The sequence below is a fragment of the Pongo abelii genome, chromosome 6, assembly GCF_028885655.2.
Source record: "Pongo abelii isolate AG06213 chromosome 6, NHGRI_mPonAbe1-v2.0_pri, whole genome shotgun sequence".
Classification (NCBI taxonomy): domain Eukaryota; kingdom Metazoa; phylum Chordata; class Mammalia; order Primates; family Hominidae; genus Pongo; species Pongo abelii.
Window position 1 is genome coordinate 70856124 of NC_071991.2, and position 14806 is coordinate 70870929.

The window sequence follows — 14806 nt, forward strand, 5'->3', positions numbered from 1 at the left end:
CAATTATTACTATCATACATTTCATTAAATCTTTCTGACAGATTTCTTAGGGACATTTTTATTATTATGAAACTTTTTTTTTTATTTGTTTGTTTGTTTTTGTTTTTGAGACAGAGTTTTGCTCTTGTTGCCCAGGCTGGAGTGCAATGGCACGATCTCAGCTCACTGCAGCCTCCGCCTCCTGGGTTCAGACGATTCTCCTGCCTCAGCCTCCCAAGTAGCTGGGATTACAGGCACGCGCCACCACGCTGGGCTAATTTTTGTATTTTTAGTAGAGACTGGGTTTCACTATGTTGGTCAGGCTGGTCTCAAACTCCTGACCTCGTGATCTGCCTACCTCTGCCTCCCAAAGTGCTGGGATTACAGATGTGAGCCACTAATAGTAAAGATTTAATTATTATTGAAATGTATTCAATTCTCAACGTGATTGGTTATTGTTTAAACATTTTACAGGTTTCATTTTACATTTCAAATAATTATGAATTTATCACTGCTCTTAGGGACTTACTTTGTGTACATTTTTGGTATGACTCTGCAATGTGGGATCACTACTGCTTACATACTTCTTCCATTTTTGCTCTGTTAATTAGTTCTAATGTACAATACAAATAGAGAACTAGGGAACATTCAGGTAAGAAATAATTAGTATTATGATAGAAAATTCTTATACATCAAAACACTTAAATAACCACTTTTTTTTCCATAGGGAATTGTTGAAATAATTAAAAACTAAAATATTTGATCTTTGGGTGCATCCTTTTCTTACACTTACATATAAAAAAAGTTTCTTTACTCCTGTAAAAGTAATTCAGGTTAAAAATTATAGTTTTAGAATATCCATCTTTTCTTTTACAAACTAAGATGGAATAGCATATGATTCTGTCTGAAGTTTCTATAGCTTGTTTCATTGTCTCCCTGGGACTTAACAAGCACATCTTATGAATGAGGATTAGATACAAACATTTTTATCTGTCATTTGAATAAATTTATATCTCTACCTGTTGTCTAGAAATATGAAAAAATGTTTGCCTTCTTCTGTGTGAATATTAAATGTCCCCACTGCAGTGATTATAGCTGTGTTTCTTCCTTATAAAATAATATTGTCAACATTATTCTCTTACTCCAAAAAAAGTACACATTTCTGTGAACAAAAAAGCTGGAGTTTAGGGGTTTAAATAAAATGGAGTTCTTTCTATAACATGTGTAGAATTTAGGGTCACTTCCACCACTAATGTGTTCATCTGAATAGTAATTGCCATAAAATTGTAGTTTCAAGTTTCTACAAGCAAATACATAACTTTTTATATATTTAAATTTGATACTATAATTTTTACAAATTTGAGTAAAAGTTCCCATTCATGCCACTATTACATACTTTGAGCAACCTTTTTCATAACTCTTTATTGGTGAATTTATAGTTGCCAATCAAAAAAAATAAATTGCTGATTTTATTCAACTGGGCCAGGACTTAGTTCCTAACAAATACCTATGGCCATAGTTCATACAGATGACATTTAATTTCCTAGGGGACTTCAAGAAGTGATGAAAAACAAACTACGAATGTATCCTCCCTTTCCCTCTGCATGACCTAGGGCTTGTTTGCCGACCAGGCTCCCTGTGCCCTGCCAACATTCTGTCTGCTGCAGCTATTCTGGGAGTGCTTTTCCCTCCCTGAACTGCAGCTTTCAGACACTGCTCATTCACTGGTGAATCAGGTCCCACCGGGGCCCTTCCATTATGACTTGTGGTGTATTTTTTAAAGTAATACCTCACTACATTTAGGAATAAATGAGTAACCCTATAACCCATGTTTAGTGTAATGTTTCTTGGCAATGAAAAAGTGAATAAAACTGAATTGATTCTATGACATAAATGTACCCACTTTAAACACTTACTCTGCAATATTACTATAAGTCAACCTTTCCCATTAACCAGCATAGTTAAGCAAGTCCAAATTCCTGCTATGCTTCAAGGGTATGCCATAGAATTATGAGACTGTTTTAGTATTAAAATAAAGTTATTGAATAACATAGTAAAAAACTATGTTCTCCACGAGAAAATTATTTTAAAACCAGATTTGAAATGACACATAAAATATTTTAATAACAGGACAAAAGTGAAAACAACTAATAAAAAAGATAGGATTTCTGAAACATTCTTAGTAATTAAATATTTAATTTCATTTTAACTAAGCTACTTAGAATATTATGATTTTGTTTTTATTTGAAAAGCAAAGATCAAAAGAGATTTACTTTCTCCTCTGTTGAGCATGTTATCCATACAATATAGGTCAAATCACTTAGTTAACGATGCTTGAAAATGGGTTCAGTATCTAGTGGAAGTCTTTCTGTTTTATACATAATAAATTATCTTCCTGTGCCACCTAAATCCTCACTAAATACATGAAAAATAATAAAACAAATGCACCTGTAAAATAAAAATATGACCTCTCAGAGTAATTTCACTAAGTTAAAACTTTTTTGTTGCTTATGACTTTTGAGCCTTCCACAGTAAGACAAATGAGATAATTTCATCTCCCTCTGTATGTTGCATCTTTGTTAGAAATGAGTTTCACGTCTAATTAGGTTACTTTTTATTCTTTTTGGAAAATGCACTGGTACTTTACAGTTTCGTTTGTTTGTTTTGTTTTATGTTTGCTGCATTAATGTTACTAAGCCAATGAAAGCCAAAATAAAAGACATGTAAGGCAGGAAGAAAAACTTCCAGGAAAATATATTGCTGGAAATTAAATTACCCATTTGAAAGTTAAAAACTTGGAGAACTGACTATTAACTAAATTTCATAGCAACAAGAAGGATTTTGCTTGAACAAAGTCTCTGATAGTTCACATTACTCAGGATATGTAAAAGAAGCAAAATTACAGTTAGTATGAAAATGCCAGGTAAATGGGAGCAAATTTCTTCATCTTTACCTGACTATCTGGTAGCCAAGCACTTTGAGCATTAAATAGAAACTTGTAGATTTACAATTACATTCATTGGCATAGGGTTTACTATGTTAATTCAAATAATAATTATATGAATAACTTTTGTGAGGTTTATAGAACTTTGTTACTTTCCTTGGAGTCACAAAATCTGTCCAGGAATACGATAAATTTGACTTTGCTGTGACCATTTCACAATAGGTTAAATGTCGAGTTACCATATTCTTAAAGTCCAAAGCTATGTTTTCACTGACAAATTTGAGTTTGAATTATTTGGATCATTTTCTAATGTGAACCATAAAAGTAGATAGCATAAATGCTTAAATGTGCTTTTTTGCATTTCTACAACCTAAAACCAGTTTGGTTGAAAAAAATAAAATTTAACAGCCTTTAATTTGTCATGTGGAATCTGATACCATGTGCATTTTATTACCTCCATATATTTATCTAAGTGGAACATAAAATGGTTGTAATAATGGAGAATTTAAAGTAGCTTTTGCACATGAGCAGTAATGCTAACTAATATGGTGAATAAGGGCTGAATGTAAATTCTCAGAATTTCTGTTTCTTGTGATATGTGTGCTAAAGTGAGTATATCTTGGATAACTGATAGAAACACACATAATCCTAATTACGCTGTGAGGAACTTTGATGGACATAATGGAAATACAGGGAATAATCATTTCTATACAAGCCAAAACCTTATATATATATATTTTTTGAATTTTCAAACTACAATACAGTGTACATTAGATCACAGAACCTGCCAAAATATAAACCCATATCTCTTTTTTATGCTGGATTTAGACTCTGGTATTCTCGTCTATGCATTCAGAGATAATCTAGGTATGGCATAAATCAGTAAAATCAAATATCACCAGTTCCTATCGATTCTACCTCATTTATAGCTCTTGAATTGAGCCCCTCTTTTCCATTTCTGTTGCCATTTGGTTAGGCCTTCAATTATATTTTATATGAATTATCCCAATAACTACAGTTTTCTTAATGACACCAGCATTTCAACACTCCAGCCCATTTTTATGTTTCTGCCAGATTTGTTTGCCCATAAAACAAAGTTCACCATGTCACCCCTCTGCTAATAAACTTCTGTCAGCTTCTTCTTAATCATAAGATCAAGTCTAAAACCATTAACTTGGTTTACATGTTCTGAAACAGACCCTACCACACTTGTTAGTCGGTATTTAGCCTACTGTTAAATCATACAGCACTCCCAAAGGTGCACAGAACTTGTCTCTTCTTCCTTCTCTGCTTGCCTTCTACTACTTATTCATTCACATGCTACCTTTTATTCTAAAGCTTGCAGGACTCTTGAGATAAAATTAGTTGAATCATTGAAGTATGTTCCTACAATACTTGGCTCATATTTCATTTAGAAATTCAATTTATTATTTTTCATAATAGACCAATGTTTTTATGTTCAGCTTTATTGAGGTACAAAACACATGAAAATTATATATATTCAAGATATTGTTTACTTTTTTTAATTTTAGTCATTCTGTTAAGTGTGGGGTGATATCTCATTGTGGTTTTAACTGTATTTCTCTAAAAGCTAATGTTGTTGAGCATCTTCACGTTTTTTTTTTTTTCCATCTGTATATCTATTTTGGTGAAATGTCTGTTTATGTCTTTTCTTGCTTTCTAATTAAATTGTTTGGATTGTTTTTACTTCCGAATCATCGGAGTTCTTTATATATTCTAAATACTAGTCCTTTGCTATGATGCATTCATACCATGTACTACTACTCAGTGATAAAAGGAAGAAACTGTTGATGCTTGAAACAACATGGATGAATCTAAGTGAGAAATTCAAATGCCAAAATTTGCTTATTATATGAGTCCATTTATATCCATTCTTGAAATAAAATTATAGAACTAGAGAACAGATTAGTGGTTGTCAAAGGAAAGGAAGGAGTGGGGGCAGGTGGAAGTGGATGTGGTTGTAAAAGAGCAACATGAGGGAAACTTGTGGTGATGGGAATGTTCTGCACCTTGACTGTATCAATGTCAGCATTGTGGTTGTCCTGTTGTACTACAGTTTGCAAGATATTTTCACTGGGGGAAACTGTAATGGGCACATTGGACTCCTCTGTGTTACTTTTTACAACTGCATGTGAATCTAAATTTATCTCAAAATAATGTCTGTTTATTATTCTCCAGCTTTACTAAAGTATAATTTACAAATTTTTGAACATTATATATATATATATTCAAGATGTACAACATTATGTTTTCATATATTGTGAAATAATTATCACAAGGAAGCTAACTACATATCCATGACTTCACATAGAAACTTATAATCTACTACTCTAGTTAATTTCAAATATATAATACATTATTTTCCCCCTTGCTACCACACATTATTATTAACGATAGCCACCATACTGTACATTAGGTCTCAAAAACTTACTTATCTTATAACTGTAAGTTTGCATCCTTTGACCAACATTTCCTTATTTCCCCCAATTCTTGACCCCGATAACCACAGTTGTACTCTTTGCTTCTATGTATTTGACTTTTTTTGATTATGCATGTAAGTGAGATCATGCAAGATTTGTCTTTCTGTTCTGGCTTCCTTCACTTAGCATAAGGTCCAACAATACCTCTTTGAGGTATTGATTTCATTTCTTTTGGGTATATATACAGAAGAGAGATTGCTGGATCATATGGTTGTTCTATTTTTTAATTTTTTGAGGAAACTTAGTACCGTTTTCCATAACGGCTGTACAAATTTATTTTCTCACTAACAGTATACAAATGTTCCCTTTTGTCCACACCCTTGCCAGTACTTGTTATCTGAGGTGTTTTTGAAAATAGCCATCCTAACAAAAAAGAGGTGATATCTAATTGTGGTTTTGAGACAGTGTAGGGAAGAGACTCAGTCCTGGCAGATAAGGGCCATAATAACCAAGATCCCAGTGGGCCTCACATGTCCAGGCATACTCCCTCCATTACCTTCCTGCCTCCCTTAACAAACTAATATGCCCATAAGTTTATAACATTCTGAGCTCCTTGGGGACAATGGTAATTGCATTTATATTTGTATCTATAGTACTTAACACAGTGAGTGTTCTCATTAAACTTTTGTTGAATGAATGAATGAATCCTGGAAGGTCTGGAGAAAAGAATAACACAAAAATGTTATTAGAAAGTTGCTGAATATAGAAAGACTATTCCAATAGTCATAAAATATTCATTAAGAATGTCTTCAGACCTCTTTGTATAAACGAATATTTTTCTCTCCATCTATAGAATGATATGTTTTTCATCAAAATGATAAATATCAATAGTAAAATATTTTAATTTTACATGACTTCAGTGTGTAAATTTATAAAAGCATATCCATTCTATAAAATAGACATTTACATTAATTTAATATAGACACATATGTAGATACAGACCCACAGATCTTGTCATTAAATGTTTACTTCCAACCTATCTCACTAGCTATCATCTGTTTATATCTGCTCACATATATGAAATCAGGCCATAAACTAAGTCAAATATTCTCTGGAAAAGAATGAAGATTCATGGTGCTAGAATCCTATGAAACTTATACTGACCTTCAGATTACTGGCCTGAATATGACTGATTCATGAAGGGATTGTGAATTTTGTAAGCAAATAAAACCTTGTGAGAGCCTAAACATTATTGACTATGTTTAGATAGATAATATAACATTACTTCGTATTTTATAATTTTATATCAGAGAACTCTGCATAATAATAAGCACTCTATTGGGTTTAACATAGCATAATAATAAGCACTCTATTAGGTTTAATGTCATTTTCCAAACCAATAATAGGCTTGAATTAAGTAGTAAGGTCCTTGCCAAATGTCTTTTTAATTGTCAAAATGTTTTACATTCTAATGTAAGAAGCAGATATCAATATTTATGTCAAACAGAATAATTTGATATAAGAGACATACTCAAATACCATAACAAAAACTTCTTTGTTTCATTTCTATGTGTGAAAATGTCTGTCACTTACATGTATTGTCTTCTAATTGAGGGCATGATCACTATTAGAATTATGTATAATCAAATACTGCATTTTTTTCATAAGAATAAAATTTCAAATCCAATACTAGATAATATAAAAATCTATTTGACCTTTGTAAAATTACATTAAGTGATAATAAATTTAATTACTTGGTACAAAAAGCCAAAAATATCAAGTCATAGAAGAAAATAAATTTCGAGTCTTTTACTTTAAGATTAAATACTGAAATTATTTTAATTATATTTCTTTGCAACTTTTATTGATATAATATTGTTATTACTTTCTTAGTTATTTTATTCTATATTATTAATTAATTCTTGAAAGAACTAAAAAACTTTATGCTGTATTATAATTTCCCACCATTGTACATTCTTCACTTGTTGCCTAAGAACAAGCTAAGAATCATGAGCATTAAAACCGTTTTTTAAAATGTGATGAACCCACAAAAAATTAAAGGTGTACTTGAGTCTGCTAGATCAACACATTCTTATGATCCCCTCAAGGCCATCATACAGTTTGGCACCAACATTTAAGCTTTGAAAATTGTATGACCATCTATTACATTTTAGATGTCACATGTCCTCAGATCTTTTCTATTATAACACAAGACAGAGTTAGACCATTTTTTAAAAGATCCCTCTGTTATTGATAATTCCCTAAGGTGCTTCTTCCTTTTCTTTTTCAGAATGAAGAACAAATTTTGGTATTTTGAGTTTGGCACATCTGAAACTTTCTCAGCCACCTGCAAGAAGCTACATGAATCTGTAGAAATAGAAGTAAGAAAAAAATGAATTCTCTTTTGTAATACAATGAAATGGCTTGAGCTTTGTTGTTAGTATATTTGCATTGGAGCCCATGGAATGAAATATATATTAGCAATCCACAGAGACTTACTCAGGATTTTAAATTGTCATTCCTTTCACTCATTTGGAATACAGCACTATCTGACATACTAAAGTTAAGTGTAGATATGGGTTGTTTTATTATAGTATAAAAGAATGAGAAGTAGAACACAACTTTGGAAATCGATGCAGTCGTGACTGGGCATAGTGCAGATAGAAAGGTAAGATAAAAGTAGTTGGAAAGAAAAAATTGCAGAATACATAAAAAATATTATTTTCGGGTCTCAATATCTTGTAACCTTTAAAACACACTTTGCTAAAATTGTACTTACTTTTATGAATAAAGGTTAAAAAGTATACTTTTCCATTCCATTCCCATTCATTAACTAGGTTTTCTCAGTTCCCAAGGTTGCCATTTCCCCATTACATTTATAGAAAGTGGAAATGCCAAGAAAGAGAGCAAAGATAGCAAGAAAAGACACATTTTAAAAAGACTTGGAGCAAATAGGTCTATAAAAAAAAAGACACTGTAGGACTCAAAATTTTGGAGAAATATTATAAAAGAAAATGACTTCGTTATATTGAGAGATTTTTAGGGGTTAAAGAAAAAAGAAAAGTTGTATTTTGACAAATGATAAAGACAAAACCAGAGGAACAGAATTATGAAACATGAACATTTAATGACTAGTTGATATGAATTAAGAAACATTGGCTTCAACACTTTTCATTTTAAAAATAAATGCAAAAATTTGCTACTGATACCTAAATCATTAGTTCCTTATATTCAGGTAATAAGTTTGGTAAACAGAAGTAGTTATGGACCACACAATGGCCTGGCTAGGTTCTTCATTATCCTAAATTTCTAATTTGCTGTTATTAATAATATCAAAAAATGATACTACTCTCAGTGTAACCTTTTAGCACTTTTATCTCATCATGATCGGTAGATATAATTATTAGAATTGATGGTCATGGAATGGGAAAAAACCCTTCATAACGGGATCAGATCCTAACCTTTAAAGGAACATAATTACAGAGGTGAAGGATTTGGGTTCAACGTGGACTTTCTGTTATCACTATTTAGGATGATATATCTGTGTATATGTATGATATATGCACACATATAACTGTATATAAAAATGATATATATAACACATATATAACTATATACATGTATATCTATATAATAACTATGTACTACAGTTATATATTTAGTTATATATTATTATATATAATAATATATGACATATAACTACATTTCGTTATATATTTAGTTATATATTGTTATATATAATAATTTATGACATATATAACTACATATATAGTTAAATATATAGTATATATAGTTATATATGTGTCATATGTATTGTTATATACATATACATATTTATGTGCATATATATTCAATAAAACATAAACATACCCCTTTACTCTTAGAATCATTATTTTTTTAAAAAACTGCTTTATATACTAGATTTTGAATATTTCTTATCCTCAAAAATTATGCTCAAATACAATTTGCAGCAGAAGCTGAAAAGTTTTAGAAAAATTAGAAGTATGGCTTTGGTTGAATGTAGGTGGAGATCCTGAATCCTCCTGCACCTCTTTTTACTTTATCCTACCCTTGAGCACATATTTAAAAGCTGTTGATCTATAGAATAAGATTCTATGTGTCACGAAGTACAAAAAAAATCTTTAAGAAAAGTGTTGTGTTTACAGCAAAAGATTTTGAATGAAAATACATTTGAAAACGGTGATTTGTAATGTGCTAAATAATGATAAAATTAAGTGGTTTTGATCCACAGAGCTTGAGATCTTACAGAAAAACTATTTAGAATGTTCTCCAAGAAATCTGGGCCACTAGAACTAAGTTATGTTTCTTGGAGTGCTGTTTCTACTTACTCTCTCAGCCTGGCCTTCTAGCTCTGCATCCCTGGCTTATTTTGGGTGCTATTACAATAATATTTATAAATCACAGCCAGCACTGTGTGCATGCCCCCTTGTATTTTTGCATATCTTGCTGTGTGTGTGTGTATGGATAGCTAGGCAAAATCTGCTTCTCTGCTCACTTTTTAATGAATCCTGTCTATCATATTAGCAGAATATGCCTTTCTACCCTCAAGGTTATTTTATAATTAAATATAACAAAAACAGCAATTCGAAAATTTGATTCTGTTTGTTGTTGCTTCCTATTTGTCCTAAAATTATACCTACTATTGTTCGAAAAATATATAACAAAATAAACTACTTCAGTAAAAACAGAACCTCCAGCAATAGATACATGTTTTATTGGCAGCTTTTTCAAAATCAAACTATCTTTTGTGTGTCTTTTTATTTAATATTTCTCTTTCACATAGTGGGCTCCTTCCAAAGAGGGCAAGTATTTGGGTTGATATGAATATCATTGAATAGTAGTTAAGATTTACCTATTATTAACTGTCTCACAGGTGATGCTAAACAATGCACATATATTATTTGATTTAGTCTTCATCAAAACCTTATGATACTATTATATCTCCATTGCAGAAATAAATATTTTCTTCAGTAATTTAAGAGAAATAAGAATTATGTTGCTGCCACAATGTTTAAATCTAATGAGCAAATTGATTGAAAAATATATGTATTTACACATACATGTAAAGATTTAATGATACACGAAGTAGAATTTTTTAAAGATATTCATTTATCTTCTAACTTTATTACAAAAGATAAAAATAAATTCTTTAAACTTACAAGAAAATATTTTAAAACCAATGTTTATATTAAAGTATTTGGAGGGGTGAAATTTGTGCCTGAGAAATTCAGGTCAGCATTTGGAATTGAAGATACAGAGTTCATGAATGTTTAGTTTGCTCAGAGTACCAGGCAAAGTTAATAAGAGAATAAGAAAGCCAATTCTATAGTTATTTCAGTCTTTTGGTTGACAGGGATACTGGGAAAGATGGTACATTTTAAAGCCAAGAATTTCCATCCCAAAGTACTGATTTATTGTAATGATTAAATACCCCTAGAAACCTAAGTGATCTCAAGAATTAATAAATGGCATGAGTAGCATCAAAAACACAAAATAAATTAGCAGGATTCAAAAGACAATATTCTCATTGCTCAGTAACCTGGAAAACAGAGTTCTTAAAGGCAATAGCCAGAATTCCCAAGCATAGTCTCTGCCCCATGTGTCCTAATACTGAAATTACCTATAAAGTAATGTTTTAGGTTTCATCGAGTAAAAATAGAAATAATTTTTATCTGATATAGACATAGAATCAGACCTATTATGGAAAAAATTAGTTTATCATTAATTGTATCTCATCACATTTACCATCCACACTTAGAGCTCTCCAAAGTTCTTCACATGTTTTGAATAGTCCTATCAACTGACATGTTAAGTGGATCTGAAACACTAAAGTCACATATAAAGCTTGTTTTTAACACCTCTGTACAGTGTGACACAGGACTCATTTGTTTATGAAGATTAAAACACATTGGCAGAAAAATTGAAACCGTCTTCTTTTCTTTTAATTAAATTTGTCTCTGGAATCAGATCTTCTATTTTAAAACTGATAAGAGTGGACAATGGCATCACAGCCTTGCACTCTATAAATAGCTCCCATAGTACTATATGTTAACGACCTTTTTTCTACCTAATAAAAATATTCAGGATTTATTGACTAACTGAGGCTGTTAGCTTTTAAGCTTTTATATTCTTTTCCTCTGTAGCTACCTTTTTAAAAGTCATAAATCTCAAAGGGAATGAAAATATTATCTGACACAGTACTATAACTTGTTTATATTTCATAGGCTTCACCTCAGCTTTTACTTTCATGCACTCAACTGGTGTGCTACAATTACTGGTCTCCATCAGAACCAGCACTGAAATGTTCCAGACTAATGAACATAACGTTAAAGCAAACAGAGGAAGGTAGCCTGAGGTCAAGAATAAGTGGAAACAAATCATTAATAAATAGCAATTTATTTAAGTACATTGTCCTGCTCTCAAAGGAACATCAATGTTCTTCATCAGTCCTTGTTCTTTGCTACTCTTTGAGAATTTTTTTTTCACTTCTCAGAGAGCTACTTACTCTGTTTCCCTAAAACTACACATGACAAGACTCTGAAGAGTGAAAACATGAATAACAGCATACACTCATGTTTTTCAATTGTCACATGTAACTCAGCTGGTTCGATTCTTCTTTTTAAAAAAAGAAGCCTCTTTGCAACATGCTCTCCTTTTCTGCAGATGAACAAAGGAATCCTCCTTCACTAATTCTGAAAGTAACTTGTCACAGTGGGGTTCTAAGGCCTAGTCAAATAATTGTCTTAGTGTACTACCTGCTGTGTTCAATATTGAGTGAAAATGGAAGCCAGGCCCCGACTCCAGCTTATTTCATGATTCTTCTGTTATTTAAATGATTTTAGTCAGTTTGGGGGAAGCCAGACCTTTATAAATTAACAGCAGGGAAATACCAAAGGTGTCAGATTGCATATTTATCATCTTTTTCGTGTAATACTTAAATATGTATTAAGAAGTGACTGACATAAATTAGGCAGATTTCAGAAGCCACAGGCCGTGGCTTGTAGAGGACCCCCTTCTGCTTGACATTTCATCCTTGTCAAAGATCAAATTATTTTAATTTAGGCTGCAAATTATAAGGAATGAAGACTTCTTTGTGGGAATTCCCTGTGGTAATCTGACTTTTGTTGTTACTGCTGCTTGTCAGTGTGCAAAAGATATAATATGCATGCAAATAAGGTTAAAAAATATGTACTATCTAATTATCCAGCCAGTACATTCCACTTGAAGACAGTGGGAGGCCTGACACACAGTATGTGTTTGATTCATTGAGGCCTGCAGGGTATTTACACAAGATTACTTTTAATTATGAAATTAATATCTGTTTATCTAGAATATATAGCGGTAAGTGAGTATACACATGACCAGAATTCTTTAGTAAAAAGAAATCATCTTAATTTAGTACAAGAAAAGGAGGAAAAAAGCACTGCTTTCTGGAAAAAAAAAAAAAAAAAAGCATCATCCAGATCTTGGTTTCGCCCTCATCGAAACAAATTAAATGAAAACTTGGCACTTTCTCTAGAATTTGTTTCTACCCCTGCCAAGTAGTCTCAAGATGTGTTTCTTTATTTCACAGTTTTTATTTTTCGGTGAACAAGATGCAATCCTAGCTTCAGTATCATGAGGCGAATGTGGAAAAAGAGAGGGCTTTTTTTTGTTTTGTTTTGTTTGTTTTTCATCATTTTCATGGAACACTGTGTCTTCTGAGTTCAAAAATCATGACTGCCATGAGAAATGATGAAGTTAGTGTCAATAATTTTTTCTGTACTAAGACATGGCAAATGAAACAACGCCACTGTAAATATATTTCAATTTAGGAAATGCATATCCCTCACAAAATTCTTTAAAAAACAAAGTGCTTATATCTCTTTTCATATTCACTTATAATTGAAAATGGGATAATAATTTCTAGAATGTATAATAATAACTAGCATTTTAGAGAAGTCAAGGCAAATGAATAAATAAATAGTAATTTTAAAAATACAGAATCTTGTCACTGTCCACATATGTCCATTAGTGGAAATGAATGGAAAATTCAAAAAACTAAGAAGTGACCACTCTGAATATAACAAAACATTGTTTGTTAGTGAATTTTATATTTTTCATAATCACCAGGGTGTTTTGTCACGAGGAAAATAAGAAAAATTGGGCTGATTAACCTTGTTTTTTTTTTAACCATTTTTGCAGCAGCTATAAAATCATGCTGGATTGAAGGTCTTTTAACTGCTACTCCTATTTCCCTCACTCAATCTGGCCGGCCCTCCGTATTCATTTGGACAACTGTGCCTCTCCTGGCCTTTGACATCTCCTTAGGACTTCATCTAGTCCAAGAAACCATCCTTGGTAAATTCAGTGTGATTGAAGTCTCTTAGAATCGCTATTTTGAATTTTACTTTTTTTTTTTTAAACAAAAGTCTTTTAAGCTACTTCTTTCTCTGCCCCAAAGGTGTGAGACCATGAGGCATCAATTCTGTTTCTGTACTTTCCCCCAATAGTATCTTGCAGTGTGTTCTAAATAGGGGCAATCATCACAATTTCTTCCTAAAATTTGACCATAGTTTCCAGAATTAACCTTTTTGTAACACATTGGAAATTTGCAGCTGGTTAAATATATATGCAGATATTAACAAGTCTCTCCCAAAGGTTTTCTACAAACAAAGATATACTGGTGATTTAATTTGATCATTTTTAAGGACTACTAGAGATAACTGGTAAATGTTAGGGTCTGTTTTATCTTTTATATTGACTCAGGGTAAGGGTTAAGTGTTCTCGAAAGGCTTTTTTGGAAATGACAACATTATGGATTTCAACACACTTATTAAAAGATGAGGAAATGAAAAAGAAGAAATCAGGGAAATAAAGATAAAATATTCTGTTTCTGGTTCTTTCTTTTTACCGATCAGTGTGATGGAGTACAGATAGATTTAATAAACATCTCTCTGGAAGGAATTGCTATTTTGAATATACCAAGCATGCATGGAGGATCCAATCTTTGGGGAGAGTCTAAGAAAAGACGAAGCCATCGACGAATAGAGAAAAAAGGGTCTGACAAAAGGACCACCGTCACAGATGCCAAAGAGTTGAAGTTTGCAAGTCAAGGTCAGTTTTCTAACAATTAGTTGTTAAATTGCTTGTTAACCTGTTTTCAAAGGCTTCTTTAAAAGTAAAGAGTTTTCCGTTGCACTATAATGATGTATATATTTTTACAGTTGTATTTTTCATATTATGAGATACCCATGTGTGATTAATTTATATCACAATAGATTCTAACTCAAGTATAAATTGGCTACATTTTTCATTATTCTTCTTTGTATATAGCTCTTCCCACAGAAAATAAAATACATGTGGGGTATTTCGTGGATAATAAAATAGAAGATATTGTATATTAAGCTCTTCTGAAACGTGATTGTCTTAAATAGGACAT

The 14806-nt window shown here is 31.7% G+C and overlaps 1 protein-coding gene across 9 annotated transcripts in view; it reads left to right on the top strand.

The window, feature by feature from the left end:
* DGKB (diacylglycerol kinase beta) overlaps positions 1-14806 on the top strand; it is a 743750-nt gene that overhangs the window by 550117 nt on the left and 178827 nt on the right. For all 9 annotated transcript variants that reach the window (XM_024249734.3, XM_024249737.3, XM_024249742.3 and 6 more), the window contains 2 exons: positions 7655-7745; positions 14286-14481. In XM_024249734.3, coding sequence (XP_024105502.1) covers positions 7655-7745; positions 14286-14481 — 287 coding nt within the window. The remainder of the gene's footprint in view (positions 1-7654; positions 7746-14285; positions 14482-14806) is intronic.